The sequence below is a fragment of the Mycteria americana genome, chromosome 6 (assembly GCF_035582795.1).
Source record: "Mycteria americana isolate JAX WOST 10 ecotype Jacksonville Zoo and Gardens chromosome 6, USCA_MyAme_1.0, whole genome shotgun sequence".
NCBI classification, from domain to species: Eukaryota; Metazoa; Chordata; class Aves; order Ciconiiformes; family Ciconiidae; genus Mycteria; species Mycteria americana.
This window is the reverse complement of record NC_134370.1, coordinates 19,242,216-19,265,641: the sequence shown is the minus strand read 5'-3', so window position 1 is coordinate 19,265,641 and position 23,426 is coordinate 19,242,216. Positions and strand designations below refer to the sequence as shown.

Sequence of the window (23,426 nt, the reverse complement as noted above, 5' to 3'; positions counted from 1 at the left end):
CTTTCCCAGAACCCAGCAATCATTTGATGCCATTGACTTGATCTATGCACATTGGTCTCAGAAGCAATTGAAATCCTGGCCCAAATTCTGTTCCTTTCTGTTTGCAGGAGAAGTACAAATCTGCACGCAGTATATCCAGGTTCCAAAGATCTGGATGAGAATCACTCACTGGCATCACTTCTCAACCAAACACATAGCCCAAGTCAATCCAAATGATTAACTGAGGTGAAGTTTACACTGTTTATGAGTTTACATAGTTGTGCTGGCATAGCTACATCTGTTAGGACTGAGAAAAAATTCACCCTTGAATTGCCATAATGATGCTAGTCTGCCAGCAACCTTCCTCCTCCAATCTAGACATAACTGACCTAACAGAGGAGACTTTTTGCCTAAAAACCCTGTCTCATTGAACCAAAGTGCTTTAGCTGTATCTGTGAAAGGACTTCATTAATGTAAACTGTGTCTCAGGTAGGCAAGAGTTGGAAGTATAGCTAAACCAGAAGAGGCACAGAGACAAACTTTTACTATATAACCTTCACATTGTACTGACTTGACCAGGGCCTCTTCTGCAGTTGTTGAAATCTGACTGGGAAATACTGGTGTGACTTCACTGTGGTTGCCCTCCCACAAATCCACAATGATAACAGTTCAAAAAAAGAGTTTTCTCAGGCATTGCCTGGAGTTTGTAGAGATCCCAGACTTGAGGAGATGAATGAATTAAAAGTTATAATTATTAAGTCTCTGCCAGGCACCTCCACCAGATATGAGTTGCCAAACATTGCAGAGATCAGTGGAGGCACACAATTAAAGAAGTGTTGTGCCATGGCTAATACTAAATTATAAATTTCTGATTTATTTTTGTTGATGACCTCAGATTAATTTAAGAGACTGTAATGGCTCTTGCACATATTTAGAACTGATCTTATTAAAAATTATTAACAGAATTAAATTTTTGTTTCAGTGAAACCTGGATTGGTCTCCGTCTGTAAAACTGCTGAGGACAACATGCAGTAAGTATAATGGGACTACTGACCTAGATTTTCCAGAGGTGGTCAAATCTCATCAGGTTTTGATTCATTTGGATGAGTGACTATAGACTCCTTTGAAAACCGCTGCCATAGAATTTTCATGGATAATTATGTTATTGACAAAATTTTATAGGAATAGATTTGATCCTGAAAGAACCTCTTTGGGAATATAAAGCAGTATACAGATTTTTGAAGAGGACAAACTTAGGAGAAATAATAATGTTTCACAAATTGGCAGAGAGTAAAGAAATAATTGTTTTATCTGATATTAAAGAAAGTAATAGATTTAAAGGTTACAAATTAAGCTATAATCCCTCTTCTTACCATCAGTCATGTGAGACACTGAACAAAGAAAATCCATGTTGATTTTGATCTTGTAAGGATGATGAATTCATATATTAAGAATAGTGAGTGTTTTGTGAAAGTTTTGCAAAAATGCATATATGTAACTGGCATCACCATTGCCAGGGGCTGGAGCAAGGTTCTAAAAGCCACCAGAGGGATAGAGATCGCTGTTTCTCTTCAATTTCTGTGGGAATGAGCAAACTTGAAAATCTCAATTTACAAATGGAAATGTTGGCTTATTGAAAGATGACTGTTGAAAGTAACCTTTCTGGTTACCTGTGTTAAATACATTCTTTACTCCAAGTAGAAGCTTAATGTTAAACATAATGGAATTTTTACTGTCTGGTGTTATCCAGGGAATCAAAGGCTTCAGAGCAGACTTGGAATAGCCCTGAGCATTTGTTGTTTGAGAAAGTGAACAAAAATATACTTGCTATGCAAAAAGGCTCCAACACAAAGCAGAAAAGAAAGAATAACAGATAAATCAAACAGACTGTGCCACTGTTTGCATTACATATGAAAAAGATTGTAAAGGGCAGCAACAGTAAAAAGTTCAATATTTTTATGAATATGTGAAAGGAATAGAAGGCTGAAGTAAATTTCTGGGAAAGGCCATGCTGAATAAATTGTTTTAATTCTGTACATCGGCTACTATTGAAGTATTTTTTATATTACGTCAGTATCTCCATATTTAAATTATATTTTTGCTTTATTCTTAAATTAATGAACACAGACCTTTCAACTAACAGGCTTCTGCCTTTCTTCTTTCAAAATTGGGAGGTGAAAAAGTAGGTGAATTAGTTCTCTTGGTAACAATCATTCCTATCCTGCTCTGGTTACAAGTCTAGAAAATAATTAACAGGTTTTCTCTAATGCTTCCTAAAGATGTTGAAACTATAGAACAAATATTGACTGAGAGGCAGCAAAATTTGCCTGGAAAGGAGAAAACAGTAATGGTTTATATAACTGAAAGCAGTTTGCCAAAACCAGAATAGAAATTCTGGAAGCTCTAATTTAAAATTGATGTCAAAAGTGCCAGATGTGGTGCATGCATGCACTTGGGTATTTGCAGGCCACACGTATGTCCTGCCACCTTTGCAGTACCATACAAAAGTGCTCTTTTGCCTTCCTGAAGATTTGCAGGGCCCCAGTTCCTGTCCCTGGGAGCTGATCATGAGATGGTTTAGCACCTGAGCCAGCCGTTGGGAAGCAAGAGGGAACCAGTCATGAGGACCTGAAGAGGTTCTGGCATGACCAGGCTTTCAGAAACATTAGCAGAAACTTGCAAGTATGATGTTTGCCACTGTTTATCAGAAGAGAGGAAAGGAATTTGGGGAGGAGGTGGAGGAAACAAGTCTGCACCTTGTAACTGGGTTGAGCACATTGGGTAAGAAGGACTTTGCACTGCAGTGTGTAAAATCACAGAGGAGGTGGAGGCAGCTCACTCTCCCCCGTGCAAACATGGGGTGCCTCTCTTTTCCTTTGTTCTCCCCACACATGTGCACACCCCTTCCCCCAGGTGTGAGCTCTGCCTTTGGGTTAGGAAAACCAAAGAGAGCCATTTGCTCCTAGCCCCTGCTTGGCTGCAGGTCAGGGTCAAAGACCACCTGAGCCCATGGGTGTTATGCAAGAGGCTGTTGTGAAGGGGTGCCAGCCTGCAGCATGCATCAACCCGCCTCCCTTCTCTCCCTCCAATGCTGGCTTTATACCTCAGGGGGTTGCGAAAGCCCCAGGACTACATAAAGCATTCCCTGTCTGGGCACCCCACCACTGCCATCAACACTTGGGCTCTCAAGAGGCTACAGGGACCAGCACTGTCTGTAAGGGACCCTGCTGTGGTGGGCTGGGGACAACCGGGTGTCTCGCCTACCCATGCATCAGGGAAAGCTGCACGATGCCCTGGGGACCTGTCGGGGCAGCCTTCCTCCCTTCCCCACTTGTGTGACAGAGCCTGTTTCTGATGCTATTCTCTGTCTGTTTGCTGTTGCTGCAGGGACGGGATGGCCCACATGGAGAGAGCTCTGCCCTGGCTGCTGCTGCTGGCACTGGCCTTTCTGGGCAGCAGCATGGCGGAGAGGGACTGCCGAGTAAGCAGCTTCAAAGTGAAGGAAAACTTCGACAAGACCAGGGTAAATCTTCTTTCTCTCCTGGATCTGTGATGTCTTGCCTAGCTCCTCTTCCCAGGCTACAAAATCTGGCATTCAGTAGCACCAGTGTGTTCACATTTTCAAAGTCACACACTGCAATACTGAGACACAGCAGAAGTGTGTGATATTGCCCACATCTCGACAGATGCTGGATCTTGATGCATCTGGCAAAGGAATACTGCAGAAACCGAAGTTTAGCAGACTGGTCTCAAACTGTATGGTCTAAACAAAAGTGTAGTGACTTGGTTGTTTCTATGAAAAATTAATACTCTGGTGTTTTCAGACATCATTGCAAGGAAAAAAACATTTATACATAGATCTGTCAAGATCTGCCAGTTGTTATCCTCTTCCCACCAAATTTTGCATTCTAAATACTGGAGAAGTGCAGATACAAATAAGATACACAAAAAATGTCAATTCCTCCACAAACCCTGGCTGCACTAGGACATATTGGTGTGTTTATGCTGTTGGAACAGCTAGATTTGTTTCTTAGGTACAACTTTGGGGCATGGTGTCAAAGATCTGCATGTCCTCCCCTCTGTCACCTCCCACAGTTTGTAATGTCTGGTTGTAATGTTTTCCATACTTCTAGGTCTAACTGCAGCCTTTCTTATTTCCTTGCAGTACAGTGGCACCTGGTATGCCATGGCAAAAAAAGATCCTGAGGGGCTGTTTCTGCAGGACAACGTGGTAGCCCAGTTCACTGTAGATGAGAATGGACAAATGAGTGCCACTGCAAAGGGCAGAGTCAGACTCTTCAAGTAAGCTGTTGGCAATCTTCCTCTTGTTCCATTTCAGTAAGCTTCTGCTTTGCTTACTGGTGCTCTAGTCCTACTGCTACCCCTGTGCTAGTCACACAGCCACACCAAATCTGTGCTGTGAGGTGTGAATGTGGTGTTTTCTTTCTCTCTGGCTACAGTAACTGGGATGTCTGTGCTGACATGATTGGCTCTTTCACTGACACAGAGGATCCTGCCAAGTTCAAGATGAAGTACTGGGGTGTTGCCTCTTTTCTGCAGAAAGGAAGTGAGTACTTAGCTATAGAAGATGCAGAACTACTTGGGAGCTTAGTTATGTTGTGTGTCCATGCTGGGGAAGGAAAAAATAGTGTTGGATTTCTTAAACACACTTAAAACACGTAATAACTATCATACAGGAAAGCCTTAATGTGAACAAGGTAATCACTATTTTTTATGTGGAGCAGCTGGTTGGCTTTCATTAAACAAGTGAAGACCAGGCCTTTGTATATCTTTGTATTTCTTTTGTTTGTTACCCAACAATATAATCAAAGGTCACTGTCTGGAAAGAAATGAAAGGCAGATAAAGTATTTTAAGTCTTGTTTTAGTTCAGAACTCAGTTACTGGATGCTTCTGTTCTCTCTGAAAAGCCTAAAATCAGACTTGGTTAAGCAGGGAAGAGGATTTTGCAATTGTTATTTTGCTTGGTCTCGTGTCTGCAAATGTAGATATTTATCTATTTTAGGAAACAAATATGATCCTATATATATATATATATATATTCATATTTTCCTGTCATCTGTCACACCCTATGCAAAATTAGTTTATTGAGCCAAATAGAGATTCAGACACTGGTAGCTCAAGGCGTTTCCACAGATTGTTTCCGAGAGAAACAAGTGGGCTTTGGAAGTGATTGGAGCTCCATTCTCTCAAAAAACCCAGTTACAAAGAATGCTTTGGATGCCAATTGCTCTTGAATTGTTGCCAGATCTCCTCATAGCATGCTGCTGAATCATGTTTTCATGGATACTTCAGATTGCTGGCTGACCCTAGACTCTACCTTTCTAAAAACTGTGGTCCCCACCCTCAGGAGAGACAGTGAAGAGAACGTACCATGTTGCCTTCACCAGCGCAGACATAGTGCAAGGGAGGATCTTTTGCTCCAGGAGAGAAAGGTGCAGAGATAACACTTTTTACTGCAAACACCTAGGTTCACTTCTGTTAGCACAGGGTGTCTGTGTTACCACATATTTGTCAGATTACCTAGCTAAATAGTTAACAATTCTCTGAAATTGTAACTGTGTTTTGAGAAGAGGGTTTATGATAGAGCTTGTAGCAAAACCACTTCTAATGCACATGGCAACAGCATGATAATCTTTTTCCTTAAAAATACCATTTAAGTAACATCCCTGGTAGGAATACGGTTATGGTTTTGAGTAATCTGGAGCATGACTAGCATGACCAAGCTAAATATGCTCATTTCGATTCTCTATTTATTTTTTAAACTATTTTCTGTCTGACTGTTCCACTTTTTTGGTTAAAATAAGAAAACTTTCTTTGTATTTCATGGTAGCTACTGTAATACACGGTTCTTTTCTGTGTTTGTTACCACATTTTATGATATTTAGGCATGGATTTACAAAGTGTTTATTAGCATTTCTTCATGCTGCTCTTGTTCTGTGCCCTTGTTAGAGGAGAAGCAGTAGTGCCAACCATTTCCTCTTCTCTCCATCACTGTCCCTGATAAATATGCTTATTTTCTTTTAAAAAAAAAGACCCCCCCCAAAACATGGAATTAATACTGGACACAGGAATAAACTAAGAGCTAATCTGTTATCATTTATACCAATCTTCATCGTATTATTTTCTTTACAAAGTTATGGCAGCAATCTCTTTAGATTTAGTAGATTTTACTTGTGTTGCTAACACCTTTGCTTCTTTGCTGTGGTTTCTTCCAGATGATGACCACTGGGTAGTGGCAACAGATTATGATACGTATGCTCTTCATTACTCCTGCCGCCAACTAAATGAAGATGGCACTTGTGCTGATAGCTATTCCTTTGTGTTCTCCCGGGACCCCAAGGGATTGCCTCCAGAGGCACAGAAAATTGTCAGACAAAGGCAGATAGACCTCTGCTTGGACAGAAAATACAGAGTTATCATTCATAATGGTAAGAACATTTTTTTCTGAAGAATTTTATTTTAGGGTTTAATGACTTAAGCACTGAGAGTTTCTTGCTCATTAAATAGCAAATGCTTGAAGTCTTTTATTTAGTAGCTGTAATATTGTCTTCTGAAAACTAGAGCTTGTAGTAAGTTATTTCCAACTTTTACTTCCCTTATCTGAAGGAAAGCTAAGGTGTATAGCTTTTTATGCGGCATATCATATCAGCTGAAACAATAATTAGAGGAAGTTGTAAAACAATTAAATCAATGTAGTATGAGTAAACATAGTAAGGATAAACTTCATAGTTGCTGTAAAGAGAAATTTAGTCTCTTTAATCAGAACTCTTTGCCTTTCTCAAAAAAAAAAGCTGTTGAAGGGAATAGAATGTATTTTCAAAAACTTCTTTGAAAAATTCTTCACAAAAGGTTTTTAAGGAAAATCAGAAGTCTTGGAAAGGATGCCTTATAGCAGACCCTTTCTCACAGATCCTCATGCCAACCATTTCACAAAGGGTTGTGGAAGAGGGACATATCCCTCATACTGGTAGTATGACCCTATCTTGAGTCATATAGTCAGGCTGAGCTTGCAACACAGGGAGGGATACAGATCAGCTCACTTGTGCTCAAGTATATTAGAAAAGGCCAAATTGTAATTTATGCTACTTTAATCAATGATCTGGAAGAAAACATAATATACTTACTGGTAAAGATTACACCCAGAGTGGGGAATAGTAAAGAATGAAGACGACAGATCAGAATATTTAGAATTAATTTAGAATGAATAAAATAGTAGAGTACTCGTCCCTACCCCGCCTTGCATTCTGGAAGACACAATATCTGTGGAAGGCTTGACTGGTGAATCAGCTGAATGTAAACTCCCAATGTAATGCTGTGGCCAAAAGAGTCAATGTGATTCTTGGATGCATAAACCAAGGATGCAAAAGATGAATTTACAGACTCATATGAGACTGTTGTGCTTGGCATAGGTCTGCTTGCTATGTCATGTTTGATGATAATCATAACTGGAAAGGGTACTGGGGATGAATTAGAAGTTTCAAAGAAGAGCAGAGAAAATGATTGAAAGTTTGTAAAATGTGTCCTGTAGTGAGTGCTTCAAAGACCTTGATCTTTTCTCATCAGAAAGAGGTTAAAGGCTGACCTGAGCAAAGTCTGTGCTTGCCCACACAAGCAACAAGAATTGGATAATAAAGGACTTGCAAACATAGGAATAACAAATTAAAATGGATGGAACTTTAAACTGGATGCATTCAAAGCAGAAATAAATAGTCATTTGTTTAACTCCAAAGGTCATTAACCTTTGGACCAGTTTACCAAGAGCTGTTGTATCTTCTTCATCACTGAAATCTGTAAATCAGGATTAAAGGCTTTTCTAAATGACATGTTAGAATAAACTGGGATTGACTGAAGGAACTTTTGTGTATTATAAAGAAAGTCAGAACAGATGAGCACAGTCAGCTCTTGTGGCTCTATTACCTGTTCATCTGATCTATAAACAGAGAGTAATATATTGCCATGTTGTAAAGTAGGTATGCTGATAACAGAGTGCCTGAAAGATCTGCTAAGGTGGGTGGTGTTTAGAATACTGATTAGTGACCTGGAAAAAGTGCCTGACAACAATGAAAATAAAAATTTTGTCTTGAATGAGAATTTGGAGACAGCATAAGAGACAGTTGAGATTTAAGGCAGCCAAGACTAAGAGAGAGTGTAACTGCAAATGAAATTGGCTTTTGTGACTGATGTGTATGATTGCATAAAGAGTAGCATAGAAAATAAACAATTTCATTATATAAATTGATGATACTTTCTTGTTTTGAATGCTGCATTCACTGCTCTTCAAATGAAGTACAGCAAGAATAAAAATTTCTGAAGATGAGAAAACAAAATAATGAGATGCTTGGGATGTTTTTGTATTAAATCTAAGATAAAGTGTAGATATACAGCTGTTGTGCTGTGACTTTGAGAGGTTATGATGGTTCCCTGCATTTCTGTCAAACCCAGAGAAAGTACTATCCCACTGTAAAATCAGGATATTGGGCTAGTCCAAGTACTGGTCTGATTCAGTATGGTGGAATCTGCGTTTCTATTATTTCCCCACTATATGAGGCTTGCAAGGCGATAAATGTATTGTCAATCTTTGCAAGAAAGTATAAACCAAAAAGAAAAGTGGAATATATTTATTTATTCGTGATTTGTGATATAACGTTTTCAAGTATCTCAGAGCTTCTATATAATAGAATGCTTGTATTTTTTCACAGAATATAGAACCAATCATATAATTTAAAAATAAAAGCTCAGAATGTCTTTTGAAAGTTCAGCCTTAAATATTCCTTGACTTCCCAAACTTAATGTAAACGTTGATCATGCTGCCTCTAGTTTGTTCTAGAAATATCAAATCTACCAAGTTGCACCGAGGGCTGTATTCTTTGTCTGCAATCCTAATTTATATTCAGACGTTAGGTGTTGAGTGCAGCATCTGATAAGACTATGTGAGTTCAATACTGTTTGTAAATGAAAAATAGTAGCCTGGGTCCTTAATGCTGTCTGTTTTTTATTGAGGATTACGCTAGAGTTTGTCTTACGAGCCCATCACCAAAGTATAAATGAAACTTAAAGCCAGAAATTTGCATTCTCCCCTTACTGTGATGAGGACCTGTCATTACCACAGTGTTAGTTGATTCTGAATTCTCCAGTATCATTAAGCCAAAGTTCCTGCAAAGCAAGTACATTTGGGAATGAGAGAATGATTGTGACCTAAACTGAAAAAAACATTTATTGAAAGCTTTGTATCAGAAACTCTTACAAAATTCACTTAATTCCTTATGTGTGGGATTGGAAGCCCTGCTACTTTAGTTTTAATTCTGCTATTAAGAGCTACAGAATTAGTAGCAAAAAAAATCTACTTCAATTGTCTGTACTGACCTGCATCAGTTGTTATTGTGCTAAAATTGTGACTGACGTTAATAGATGCTGCAAGAACAGCCTCTAATTGTGCATACTCTGCCTATGTCTTGAAGCTAATTTTTTTTCCCAAAGACTTTTAATTAGCTTTTTAAATTAATACTGTATTCAAATTAAGTTCCCAAAAAAACATAATAGATGTACAAAACTTACCTTGATGGAAAAAAAAAATCTAAAACATCTGCTCTTTTTATACGGGCTCTTTAAGGCAAAAGAGAAGCCCAGGAAATTATGAGTTTTTTGGTTGTAACTTACATTGCATTTCTGATGGTAGCGCCTTTCCAAATATGGATCAGGCTGTGATACACTTAGTTTCTCAGAGTAATAGCTCAAGTTGCTTTAAGTTATGCAATGTGAGTGTGGATATCACAGTGGGACTACTTGTAAATACAATACATCATGTTAGTAGAGCTGAAAGCTGAATCTGCTGTTAGCATTTACTAGAAGAAAAAATTGTGAATTAAAGAGTGGTATATTCCTTCAGCTAATTTACTACTGCCATTAGAAGTTTTGGAGGTCAGGAGATTCTTATTTTGTTGAAAGACATTCTTAAATTAAAAATTTTTAAAAGGCAAATAATTTGAAGCTCATTAAAGTAAATAAATAACTCTTTTGTCACTGACCTATCCAGTACCTTGTTTGCCGAAGTATTAAAATGCTCAAGACAGGTGTACCAGATTGGATGAATTCCTGTTTTGTTCTGAGTTGAAAATTCTTTGGAATTATAAACTGCAGAGCAAGGTACTGGCATTATCATTACAAGTAACAGACTGCTGAACTCAAGAGCATTTTAAAGAAATTAGATATGTATGCATTTTAAATTTGGGGAAAGTTTGTATATTTTAATTTTGCCTACTGTGGTTGAAAAATGGAATTTTGGTTTTTGTGTGTTTCAGGATTTTGCTCTTAAGGAGATCCAAAACTATGGAAAGAAACCATGTAACAGCACCATGGATGTAAAGTTAACACATTGATCGGGTGTTCTCTTGAAAACCTTTTAAATGGCTTCATTTAGATTTTGAGTATATTTATCTGAGCTGTGTAGCTCACCTTGTTAATAAACCAATGAAACATTTTAATAAACTTGGATTACAGGGGATGCAAATTGTTTGTATGCACATCTGTACATATGTAGACATGGGTTTTATTAGTAAATTGTTATCTTAATGCACTATTTTGAATTGGTGACAGATAGTGATAATTAAGAATTTAATCTTTCTTTTTTTAGTGGTTTCAATTTCTGACTAAAAGAGTTTTAATTAAAAAAAAACCAAAATATATGTATTTGCTTTCTAAAACTTTTAATTGCTTTTCAAATACAATGTAATCTTTTTTCTAGGAAATACTGGAAATCATTCCCAATAGCATTTTAGAAAGGAGGAAGGAATTTCAGTGACCCTATATATCACTGATTATTATATGAGTACTGAAGACATAAAAAACATGCATCTTTTTTAAAGAACTATTTTACACATGACAAGTAAACATTTATTTATTCTTTATTTATAAATTAATGGGCATTATGTCCCTATTTTTAATTTGAGATGGAACCAAATTGGTCATTCACTTGATGATAATACATGCTTATCATCTTGTTTCCTACATGAAATTGGTTAGTCTGCCCAAACCTATGTTCAGGCAGTCAGTTACCTAAGTGTATAATCAAGTGCCTTTTTTTAAATGGGATTGAAAACAAGAGCAGATACTTTCTGAGGATGTACATTTTCACTAGAAAGTTGATCTCTCTTACTCAGTAGAAAATAGAGTAAAAATGGATCAGGTGCTCTCTTGATATAGATTCACTATAACTTTGTTAAAGTTAATGACATTTATGCCAACTGAAAATATACCCTTATAGAAATTAATTTGTCTGGTAAGTATTTATTTCAACTATTTTACGTTCACCAAGTTCACTGCCATATTCCTATTTATTTCAGTGTAAGTGGAGAATTCAATCCATTGGATTAAATGGTCCAAATCTTACTGAGGCAAAGCAGTGAAGTCAAAAGAATTTTACCTGCAGGAATTAAAAATACAGATTTAGCTTTTTTTTTTTCCTTCTCTGGCATATAATACCGTAATATAGTGACCTATTCAACCTGGGATAGCGTAGACATTAGCATCCAAAGCGTGGCACAGCTCAGACTTTAAATAATTATCTGGTAATGAAAGACAAATTTGGTTGTTCATGGTTACTTCTTCTTGCAGTGGTTTCTGTACCAGCCCCATGCCTTACAGGTTCGCCTGTACAACAGAGAAGAATTTCCTGACATTTACGCCTGAAATGGGCAACATTATACAAAATTGGATTGACAGCAGAGTTGGCAAAAGTGAATAACACTATCCAGAAGAAAACTGATGGCAAAATATTTAAATCTTGTTTGTATTTCTGGACTAAAATTAAAAGAATAATTATTATAATTGGGCTCCACATGATGAAGAAAGAGATCATCAATGCAAAGAGGGCTCGGAATAGTTTGTAGTCTTGCTGGGAAACACGAATCTGATGATTTTCTGAGTAGGCTAAACCAGCATTTAAACTCCTTCTTGATGCTTTTGTAATCTGCAGTAAAAGAGAAGACAGTAACTTTCACTGAAACCTAGAAGAATTATTAACACATTTTTACAAGTGCAAAAGTAAATCTTGGCACATGATGTTTCTGTTTTGAAAAGTGGCTACAAAAAGGCATTGCATAATTCCATTTTTACTTTTTGTCAATGGTTCCATTTCAAACATTCTCACTTTACTAGCAGGTTTTTTCCTCTCAGTTGTGAACTCACCTCAATATTAGTCAAGCTAATTGTTCTTCTCGTGGCTCTCCACCAGCCATAAAACAGAGCGTAAACCAGAGCCTTAGTTACTCATGAAATCCCCTTAACTTCAAATTATGACCTCATTTGTTCTATCTAAACAAACCCATCGATTTTTTTCACAAATGCAAGCTGGAACATAGTTAACAATCCTGTTGATAGGCAAGAAGGAACACAGTCCAATTCTCTTATGGCCATGCTGATATTATAAGGTAGGTATTAGAAGGAGCATGAATTTATTACAGTAACTAAATCATGATATGTTTTAAATTTGAATGGGATTTTACGTTAAGTTTTGTGTAAACTTTTAGTTTTTCATTCAGTAATCAGAATTGCTTTCTATGAACTAAACTGAAATCTTACAGATCCTTCTGTCACTATGATAATCTGTGTCTTGTAACAGTACTGTCTGATGTAACAAACCAGACTATGGATAGTTTGGGAAGCTAGTATTCATGGGTGTGAATCATCGGTCATTAGGTAGAATATTGAATCCCAATGGATTGCAGAAAACTCTAAATCTCATGCTCTACATCCCTGTCTTCACTGAAGCTGGCATAGCACAATAAGTCTGTTACATTCACATATATGATGCAAATAAAATAAAATTGGAATATTTAGCAAACAAACATTTAGGCTAAATAACTGAGATGCCATTTTACCCACTGCATGGGTAAAGAAGGGGTATTTTCAAAAGCCTGGATCAATTTGGTGTCGAAGTAGGAAAGTCAAAAGGTGTAAGACTCTTCCTGCCACTTTTATGTGTGACTTTTCCCTTTAGCAACAACTAAAGGAAGGATAACACTAATACTAGTAATACTTAATAGCTTCCTGGTTCAGGTAAGGGTGAAAATGGTGAGAGAGAGAGAAATTTGTAATTCTTTCTGCAGTTTTCTGAATTTGTCACAGAGATAGATGGCCTAGAATAAATATTGATTAAGAACCTAGACATCTACCAAAGATTTCAACAGAGTATAGATGTATAAATCAAAACCCATGATCCAAAAATGGCCTTCTCAGCAGCTGCTGAGCCTGAGAAGGGGACAGTCTCACTAGCTGTTTCCCTGATTTAAAAGGGGCGGAGAATTCTGATGTTTTGAACATGCAGAACTATTCCAGCCTGATGATCTGCTGCTGTACCCATTTGGAATCCAGAAACTAGGCTAACTCCTCCAAACAATCCTATCCAAGAGTTGTTCTCAGAGAGCACCTAACCTGTCTTAGGAAGAATGAAGGTTTCATAAAATACAAAGGACTAATATCCACTTGTAATAGAAAAGTGGGAAAACCGAGTTCTGTACCCTCCTCGGCCTCCACTGTTCGAAACAGCTACAGAATGTCCTCATCAGATACCTTTGTATCTATCCCATATAAGTACCCTCCATCTTTCCTGCTGGAGCTGCACAGCCTAGAACTAAGAATGCAAGAATCGCCAGAACTGCAGTAAATGAGATGCAACTGCATCTTAAGGAAGTGCTCAATTGAAACGGGGTGGCAGTGATATGTTTTGGATCCCTTTTTGGTCTGCCTAGTATAAGGAACCTAGATACCTACAGCGGGCATCTGGACCACACTCTGAGAACCAGGAACTTAGAAGTCATGTATATACAACTACGTAACTTCCAGAACATGAACGTCTTTACTAGTTCTAGCCTCTTATCTAAGTCTTGCCCGAGAGGGGAACAATGCAAAAACAAATAACTTAATTACAAATCATGGCTTCCAATCTGTCATTTTTGCCAGGGTTCTGGGAAGTGTTATGTAAAAATAATAGTAAGTTTCAGATTAAATTGTAAAGTATACATTTTTAGAGTATATTTGCTAACAAATTTGAGGGCTTACATCTGTAGTGAATCACCATCGTCATAGATGCTGTGTTATTTGAATACATGAATGCTTTGAACTGCTTCCAGTAACACTGAGCATTGTACTCGGCATGCATTGGCATCATGGAGCATTCTCACCAAGTGAGAGTGCATCTGCTCTTGGGAATGACTCAGGGATTAAGACATTCTCCAGCCGAGTTCTGGTTGCTTACTGGAGAGCTGTGTGAAAGAGAAGATTCAATTACAACAGATGGGATCCTGCTCTGGGCCTCGTTCCTTTTTCAGTTCAGGAGAAATGGTAATGCATCTTAGCATCTGTGTTATCAAGTTGGAAAAGAAACGTGAGCATGGCAGCATGGGGCTGTCTTGTAATCCCATATCCCAAACACTTTTTTGGGCTTCTAGCTCCCTACGTGCCATTGTGTTTTCTAAATTTACCTGTTGTAATCTGGAGTCTGCAAGGACAAGAGGAACGCCATTCCTGTCCCGGTCTCTGACCAAGGGCTGTGGCATTCCTTGGCCTGCAGTTTTTTCCAGTTCTTTCAAAGGGCTCAGATTCCCCACTCAGTTACTGTATGTTCTTTGCCTACAGCAAATATGAGGTTGCAAAAGGCAAGTGCTTTACTTCACTAGAAGAGGTTTACCTAATGCATTTACCTCAAGGCTGTAATAAGCTTACAGAGTGCACAGAAACTAAGAGCTGATAACTCTATGAGTTTAAGCCTGATCAATAGGCAAGTACATGTAGAGCCCAGATTCTTGGTCTTAGGTTCATGGAAACACCTACATGCAGCTCTGGTGCATGTACCCACAGCCCCTTGGTGCCCAGCATTTCATCAGTTAACTCCCTGCTCAATAATCTGTGTATTTTGAAGTTCCTTTCCAAAACCTATAATTTTCCTTATATACAATATGAGAAATTTAATTACCTAATACAGGAATCAAGAATCTTTTGGGGGCAGTTGCTAAAAATGGGGCATTGCAGTGCCTAGTTTGAAGATTTCTAGCTCTTTCTCACTCTGTTTTTGGAAGAGGAAGGGGTATGAAATCAGATGTTTTAAAAGGAATTTACGTAACTAATATCATGCTTGCTAGAATATAGATTAAAACTCTGTGGTGCCTGGTGTCTTGGCCTATATTTCAGCAGTTAAACAACATCCACTCAGAAAGAAAATGGAAGCAAAGTGTTTAATTTACAGTTTTTGTTTGTGAAGTCTGAAATTGTGGAGGAATAAGTGTAATCTAACAAGATCTGTGTACTAAAAATACATGCAGACAATCAGTAGATCTAAAAGGGGATGGATTGTTTCTAGTCCTGCCTCTCTTTGCTTTCTTAGAAATCCCTTGTGACTCTGGAGTTTAGGCTCAAGGAAAGCAAAATCTAGTTTTTAGTTATTTCAAATGCTTGACTCTTTTAACATTTAGGAGATTGACAGTCTTTAAATATGAACAGCACATTAATGGGGAAGGGTATTAATACTATATATAAATGAAGACAAACTTTGTGTTGGGCTTCTGGTAATGTGCTGTTCAAGCATGTTCTTAGTTGAAACGTATAGGCTGTTATGTACAGGTTGAAGTGCCTCATTTTATATCACATACTTACCATGATGTCTATGCCCTTTAGGTGTATTTGTATTCAGTGACAACATGTTGATGCCCAGTAAGTTACTGTTTACTTCCCTTTGTTCTACAACAAAATTTAAAGGAAAAACATACCTGTAAGATTTTGGAATAACTGATGACAATGACTAATCCCGGCATTAGAAAGAAAACAATGGCAAAGGTCACATCCCAAACTGTTTCTCCTGCAATGCTGGGCCAAACTAAGGTGCAAATCTGAATCTCCTGTTTACAAAGAATAGAGAAGAAAATTAACATTGCACAGTTATTTTTACTACACGGTTGTCCTTATCTCTATGCCTATAGAGAAATGGCTGCAGACTCAACCGACTCTGTGAAAACTCTCTACTCAAACAGAGCAGTCAATTAATGTATTACTTCATGGTTTTAAAAGCCCATACAATTACAAATAGATGTGTTGTCCACAATCTAAATATTGCTATAAATTTCATATCAAATGCTAACGGCGACTTTAAAATTGAAACTTATAGACTTTAATCATGTATGTGAGTGTCATGTTCAGCGTACTTTGGTTCACATTTCAAAATACTAGGCACAAAAACCTGTGCATGGCCATTTCACGCAGAGGCTACCGCGTGTGCCGGGCAGCGCTCCCAGGATGCTGATCCCTCGGTAAGGGGGACGCGTGCTGCAGAGGGGATTTCCAAGCCGCACTGGGGAACGCAAACCAATTCCAGCCGATGCGCGTTTCATATCTAACGGGAGGGCCCGCCGGGAGAGCGGGACGGGAGGCGACGGCGGCGCTGCCTACGGCGACAGCGGGCGCGGGTCTCCCGCGCTGCCCTGCCGGGGGGGGGTCTGGCCGCGCCTCCGGGCACAACCTCGGCACCTGCCCGGAACACGGAGCGCTGCCCGCTGCCCAGAGGCAGTCTCCCCTCCGTGACAGAGGCGGACGAGCCTCCCGCGCCGCCCGGCCCCGCGCCCGCCTCCCCCACCTGACTCCTGCGGCCTCCCGCCGCCCGCTCTGCCCCGGCGCCCACCCCCCGGCCCGGCGCCGGCCGCCCAGCGCCCTGCTCCTGCGGGGGCGGCCGCCCTGCGGGCCCTCCCCGGCGGCGCTCGCCCTCACCTCGCCGGCGGCGGCGGGCAGCCGCACCACGGTGAAGAAGCAGCAGAGCGGGAGGGTGGCGAGGGCGGCGAAGCCCCAGATGAGGAGGAGGGCGGCGGCCAGCGCCTTGCGGCGGCGGAAGGCGGCGTGGCGCAGCCGGGCGATGCTGACGACGCGCTCCAGGCTGACGGCCGAGAGGGAGAGGATGACGACGGTGCCGCTGAGGCTCATCACGTAGAAGAGCATGTGGCAGACGACGTCGCCCAGCACCCAGGACTCGGTCCAGCGCACGACGGCGATGAAGGGGATGGCGGTGATGAAGAGCAGGTCGGCGCAGAAGAGGTTGAGGACGAGGCAGTTAGCAGCGCACAGCCGGTGCCGCTGCCGCACCAGCAGGCAGATGCCCCAGATGTTTCCCGCCAAGGCCAGCAGGAAGATGGAAGCCAGGGCGGACGACTCACTGACACGCAGGGCTGTCACGTTGTGGCCCCTGAAGTCTGAGAAGAAGGGGAAGTAGGTCCTGTTCCACCCTGGCACCCCTCCAGACCCCGGCATGAGGGTGGTCAGCGGGCATGAGAGACCCACCGCAGGCGGCGGCACCAGCCCTAGGGGAAGGCCTGCGCTCCCAACCACCACGGTGGCACCCGGGGTGCCCTCCCGGCACGGAGCGGGGGGCTGGCCGCCATCCCCCTCCCTCCTCTTCCTCCTGCCCGTGCCACCGTGGGCTTGGCCCTGCCAGCCGGGCGGTTTATGGCCCTTGCACTGGAGTGGAACAAGGAAGTGGGAGGGTAAACACGCGCAGCTCACACAAAGGCGAGGCCGCCGTGCATGGGGAGACAGCGAGGGGCTGGGAGGTGAGCGGGGCCGCCTGATGGCTCCCTGGGGAGCGCGTGGGTCAGCATGCTGGCACCTCCATGCTGAGGGTCCCAGGCCTGGCCACCTCCTCCAGGGCTGGCCCTGGTCTGCCCTGCTCTACAGGCAGGCCCCTGGGGCGCCGGTGACCCGGGGAGGCCACCCAGGCTGCTCCCCTCAGCTGGGGATGTGTGCATGGCTTAAAACAGAGGGATGGCTGTCAGACCACTCTGAGAGCTCTTCTCAGGAGCCCGGGATAACCAGCGCTGCTCTAAGGTAAAAAAAAAAAGAGGAATGTACCCATCGCCTTGTGTCTTGACAGTGGTGTTTGGAAACAGCAGTCCTGAGCATTCCTTGTGCTAACCGTGGTCTGGTGTGTAGGGACCTGTGTTACTGTCTTGATTTTAGGGATCTGTTTACTAAGTTGATCCAGAGTCTTACCCGCCTGTGTTACGAGTTCTTGCTGAACAAGCCTGGTAAATTAAGACGTACCTAGAAAATACCATCTTTTTTCTGGACTTCAATTCCTAAAAGCAGTTGCTGAAATTGTAAATGAAAGTAGGCCTTTCCGCTTACGCTCTTCATTCCAGATGATTTAGAAATGGACTGGGAGTGAAGTGCATAAATCGTCACAGACGAGCAGATAATGTCTCATAAAAGAAGATAAAATGTTTTCATAAAGTATGTAAACAGTTGTATAACTATAGGTGGCTCTGGATGAATTTGTTTGTCTCAGTGGCAGTGTGGGTGCTTAAGGGTGCAGTTTACAGGCTTGGCCGTATGGAGCTACACCTTTTGATTAGGTGAGAGTTATTCCAAACCCATGTGCCAGTGGGACAGGGTGACCGGGCGGTGCTTCCGTGGTACCCTGGGTGTGACCCTGCCATCAACCGCTTACGCAATGGCATTAGTGGGGATTCCAGATTAGTGGGGATTCCAGAAACTCGGTCCTTCTAAGGGACAATCTCCTAAATAGGAATGACAAGAGTGAGATCTTTCCTGGACCGCTTCCCACATCTTTGCCAGTGCAGAATTTACATGATTTTAATTAGCATGTTTTCTCTTGAGCTAGAAGTGGTTCTATCTGTGCTGTCTCATTAAACAGGGAGTTTGCAGGGCAGCTTAAACAGGTGGATGAGATGCTCCTACTATTTCCTGCTGATTTCTTTGACTCTATGAGATGTGGGCAGATTTGCTCTTATGTGGATGGCTGCTATGAACTATGAACTCAAATGAAGACAATAAGGAAACTTGCAAAGATTATTTTTTTGGCAGCCAGCAACACAAGTGACTGGCAAGTGTCGAAACATATTTTATTCTACATCATTTGCTGAGAGAAAAAGCTCTGCACCCATATTGCAAAAGTTTCAGCAAATTCAATAGAACTACTGAGGATGATTATTCATATTTATGATCAAAGCTTGACATATCTAGCCACAATTTATGTGGGCTTTGCTATGGACTGATTCTGTGAAATGCTTAGCGAATCTTGAAATACAGCAAATACCTTCCAGTTGCCACAACCTCACAGGTCTGGGACTTTATACAAACTGATAAACTAGCCCCAAAGTTCTGGGCAGCTGGCAGTAGTGGTGATGTGGGCAGCTCTGAATAGAGGCTGGGATTTGGGAAAGAGCCATCATTAGAAGTCTGGTTGTACCTGTGTGAAAACTTGGAAGGCATTAACAGGATGGGAGGGGGGCAGCTGGACATGGTAGCACACATAAATGCAAATTGTGTTATGAATGAAATCTTTAGCCCCTTTGGCATTAGTGGAAAATGGTATCAGAAACTGGTCCTATCAATTCAGGGTAAACACATTTGAAACAGAATGGGGGAAGGAAAATAGGGAGAGAAACATCCAAAGCAACATTATTGAAGAAATGAAGATATTTTCAGTCAGGGAGGAAAGGAATGCTATAGAGGAGCAGAAGGTTTGAAAATGAGATGATGTGTGGAAGTATCTGGATAGACCCTTGATCTTCTTTAAAAAGGATCACCTTTAGCTTTGGTCCTTAGGTGTGAATGAGAACCTTACTTACTTGGCATAAGCCTGTTGTTTGCTCAGGAGAACAAAAGCAAAATGCTGCTTTTAGTATGCTGTTAGTGAGTGAGCTTCACACTGACCTGTGTACAAAATCCTGTGCCTGAGGACAGCAGAGGTGTGAAGAGACATGCACGTTTCCATGGGGTTTAATCAAATGAATGGGAGCTCCTTGCAGGAACAAAAACAGTCTGATTATTCATGGGTCTAATGGATCCATTATCTAAAAAAATAGTTTTCTTTTCCCTCCCATGAAGTACAAAAGCTGTATTTGCTGTTGGGTAGCTACAATCATAGCAACCATCACAACATGAAATCTGAGGAAAGGAGGAATCATAACCTCGATAGAGTTACTCTGGCATTACTGTAATAGGTGGATGCTGTGTGTGGTATATGCTCCACATGTGCTTATGACGAGGAAGTGATTAACAGAATGCTTGGAAACCTGTTACGATTGCTTAACCTATATCGTTTCTTCAACCTAGGTGCTCTTTTATGCTCAGAAGTGGTGAAACATGCAGTCAACTCAGATTTCAGTGTTCTAGGTTAAATCAAAGTTGCAGGGACCTCTGTGGAGCTGGTTGGCTAACTTAGCGGGGAAAAATCTTGTTTCTTTTTTTGTGGTTTTTTTTCATCCTGAATCAAAGCCTGAGTTTTTGCCTTCTCTATGGCAGATAAGGGCTGTGTTACCTGATACCATAAGTCAAGCTCTGTTTTTCAGATTGTTCCCCTGACAACCGTGAACTGTCACAACAGATGGGGATAGTTCAGCTTATTTATTTCTTGGGCATAAAAAATATTCCCAGAGAGAGGGACCTCTGGGCTAGGTGATTCTGGGAAAGGGGGATTCTTGTTCCATTTGGACATGACCTAGTAAAGGTTTTTGCCTTATTTATGCATACTCTTGCATGTCGATTGGTGTTTAAGTCTTTGGGTCTATTTCCATGCACCTGTATCACAATAAGTAAATAGTACTGACTTCTGTAACAGATGTATTGCATATTTAATGTTTGTTAAGTGATTTAAATTCATTGCATTAGAAATGTTGACCCTTTGTCTTCACAAAAGAGGTTCCAGGCTTGTAGGTGACTCAAGCTGTGTCTATATAATAAGGGTTTTAGCATAAGTTGCAACCAAGGTTAGCTTTCTATTTTCATTTTTGCTTTTACATACCATACTGCAGCTGTTCGGCTTCTAGGCACTATTAATTCTGTGCTTAGAAGAAGTTATGCCATTGCACGGTTTGTTTCAAATACAAATCTCTTTTGATTTATTTTGCTTTTTAGGAAGTCTTCTAACTGCTCTCCCATTGTATACTTTTGTATCAGTGAGCTGAAGCATTTACAGCAATGCCCAAAGGGCAATTTTAAACTTGTAGTGCAAGTATAAATGCATCTGTTTGTCTTCATATAGTAGCAAGCTCACCCACTCCAGTGTCCACTGAAAATATACCAGATGCTTCTGTGGATCTGTGTGATCATGTCAAGAACTAGTCACTGTTTCTTCTGGGGAGTCTCATTTTCCTGTGGTCAGTATCCATCAGAAGCCGGCACACTTCCTGGGATATGTCCCATCGCACTGTAGTTTCAAGCTGTAGCAGCAGCATTACTGACGAATGCCCTCAGTCAAAAGCAGAGCTGCTGATAATACTCTCAGCAGGTGTGCTTTCTAATAAGAGCTGGATCAGTTTTTTTGTTGTCAGGACCACCAGAAGTTTTGCCAACAGCAACGTTTAACAATTTCTTCATGACTTGCAGTAAGGGAGGGGTTTCTCTCTGAACCAAGTGCAAATGTAAGTACATAATCCATGTAACAGAGAATTGCCCTGGAAGGTCGTGATCTCTGTTATGCTGCATGCTAACCAAGCTTCACCAAGGTGACTCAGCTCCAGCTAGACTGTTGTTTCTTAACAGTTTTAGATACTGTATTACACTTACACATCTAGCCCATGGATTTAGGGCGTTTATCAGTGAATATAGGGTATCAGAATGGTTCATTTGGACATTACAGGATCTGGTAGAACACTTTCCCCAAGGAACTGAGACTGTGAGTGAGATTTATGTGGAGAATTATAGTCTGATATTTAAGTGACACTGGACTTTTGCTAACTTTCAGGGGTGAATAAAGTTACTCACATTCCTGCTGATGAGCTTGGATGCAGAGCCATCAAAGCAAATACTATGGTGTGCCTCTGAAGGATTTACAAACAAAACTTGTTACCAGCCTCCCTTGTTCATGAGACGTACTCAGACACTCCCTGAACACATTGGTCCGCTGGGTTGCACGCAGTGCAGAGATCGCAGGTGTCATCGTTTTCCCTCATATTCAAGAACCCAGTGATTAGAGAATGCTCTTATTCATGAGGTTTAAGGAAAATCGGCTTGCTTTCTTTCCCTTATGCCTCATCTTAGAAGAGTAACTTGTTGGGAAAAACAGGGGTTCTTCAGGTCAGAATCAGGATAAAAGCTTTACTTTTTAAAGTTAGGTATTTCTGAAATTAGGTTTACAGAGGGCCTGTCTGCAGCAAAGAAAATCTGTCTGTATTGGAAGGCAAGGCTTGTGCTTAGCTAGCACTAACACTAACCTAGGGCTGGAGAAAAGAAAAAATCATTCTTGCAACACCAATGAGAGAAAGTAGAGATAACACTTTAAATTCTGCTGTAAACCCTTCTGACTTCCCAAGTGTAATACTAAATCATGTTATTTCCCGCACTGTTCATGTTTTTCATTATCAGTTGCTGTTTGGGGTCTGGTTGCGTTATAATTTAATATGAGATGATTAAAGACATGTGACTTAGAGCTTCTCGTAAACTGTGTCCAGAACGCGTGGATGTCTAAATTAGGCTGTATAGTTCTCTGTCTAGTTGAATGAGGCAATACTGATGACACTTGTTACATTAATAAAGCTTTTGCTGGTGCAGTGTGCTCCTTCACCCGTTTTGAGTTGATTGGGGAAATTACACCTGGCTGCACTTCTGTCAAGAAGCCAGCTGGATATCACTATGATAAGGTCCCAGGCTTGTTTCTTACAGGGTATTCTGAGGTACCTTATCTTGCTCTCTCTTCTTGAAACTATTAATTCAGTATGAAATACTTAAACTTTTGGTTGGTCAGAGAGACAGCAAAATGAGTATATATTCCTGACCACTGGTGGGGAGCTCTGTTCCAGGTCTGAAGGGGGACTGGGTGTAAGGGGAGGTCTCACTTCATGGATATGTGTCCTGTTTGAAGTCAGCTTTTTTTGCAAGAAGGGACTCATTTTTCATAGGCAGCCAATGCTAGAAGAGAATTTACATCTGTGAATCCTCAACAGCACCTCCTTTATGCAGACCTAGGCTTTCTTGAGGAGTCATGTTGGCTGGCTTGGGTAACTCACACTCAATACGCTGGCTTCCTGAATTCTGTTCCTGGGATCCCTGTGGAGGGGAGCCCAAACTCCCCAAATGCCAAAGAACCAGACACCACGCTGCTGTTCGTTAAAACAATGCGGGAACGAGGCACTTCCCAACAGTAGGGAATTAAGTGACATCAAGTTGCACTTGTGTTGTTTATCTTGTTTTCCAGTGGGGTTGAGATGCACAAGTGCAAATATTGATTCTAAATGACTTTGCTCAGACTAGAAGTTTATACAGACATAGGAATGCCAATAATTTTCGAGTTGAGAAACAAGGTGAAGTTAAACTGTTATATTGACTTCTGGTGCAGTAGCTCCTAGTTTTGCATGGAGTGAAATAACATGAAGAGTCAGTGCAGAACAAACATTGTGTTACCTGCTTTTTTTAATTTAAATCTTATGGTGTG

The 23,426-nt window shown here is 40.9% G+C and overlaps 2 protein-coding genes across 2 annotated transcripts; one reads left to right on the top strand and one right to left on the bottom strand.

The window, feature by feature from the left end:
- The first annotated feature begins 3,366 nt into the window (after positions 1 to 3,366).
- On the top strand, positions 3,367 to 10,346 carry RBP4 (retinol binding protein 4). Its single transcript, XM_075504822.1, has 5 exons — positions 3,367 to 3,502; positions 4,145 to 4,281; positions 4,440 to 4,546; positions 6,217 to 6,429; positions 10,300 to 10,346. Exons 1-5 carry the CDS (start codon positions 3,374 to 3,376, stop codon positions 10,311 to 10,313), a joined length of 600 nt encoding a protein of 199 aa, XP_075360937.1. The 5' UTR covers positions 3,367 to 3,373; the 3' UTR covers positions 10,314 to 10,346.
- Positions 8,674 to 17,299, bottom strand: FFAR4 (free fatty acid receptor 4). Its single transcript, XM_075504821.1, has 3 exons — positions 16,751 to 17,299; positions 15,760 to 15,888; positions 8,674 to 11,966 (listed from the first exon to the last, which is right to left on the bottom strand). The coding sequence occupies exons 1-3, from the start codon at positions 17,282 to 17,284 to the stop codon at positions 11,559 to 11,561; spliced, it is 1,071 nt and encodes a 356-aa protein (XP_075360936.1). The 5' UTR covers positions 17,285 to 17,299; the 3' UTR covers positions 8,674 to 11,558.
- Positions 17,300 to 23,426: the final 6,127 nt, after the last annotated feature.

Bases quoted from the DNA above. Each gene is read 5' to 3' on its own strand.
- RBP4 (XM_075504822.1), top strand. From the start codon at position 3,374: ATGGCCCACATGGAGAGAGCTCTGCCCTGGCTGCTGCTGCTGGCACTG. The intron at 3,503-4,144 runs GTAAATCTTCTT...ATTTCCTTGCAG, and splicing joins AAAACTTCGACAAGACCAGG to TACAGTGGCACCTGGTATGC. The intron at 4,282-4,439 runs GTAAGCTGTTGG...CTCTGGCTACAG, and splicing joins GGCAGAGTCAGACTCTTCAA to TAACTGGGATGTCTGTGCTG.
- FFAR4 (XM_075504821.1), bottom strand. From the start codon at position 17,284: ATGCCGGGGTCTGGAGGGGTGCCAGGGTGGAACAGGACCTACTTCCCC. The intron at 15,889-16,750 runs GTGAGGGCGAGC...CTTTGTAAACAG, and splicing joins TGCCCGCCGCCGCCGGCGAG to GAGATTCAGATTTGCACCTT. The intron at 11,967-15,759 runs GTATGTTTTTCC...CTTTTACTGCAG, and splicing joins GTTATTCCAAAATCTTACAG to ATTACAAAAGCATCAAGAAG.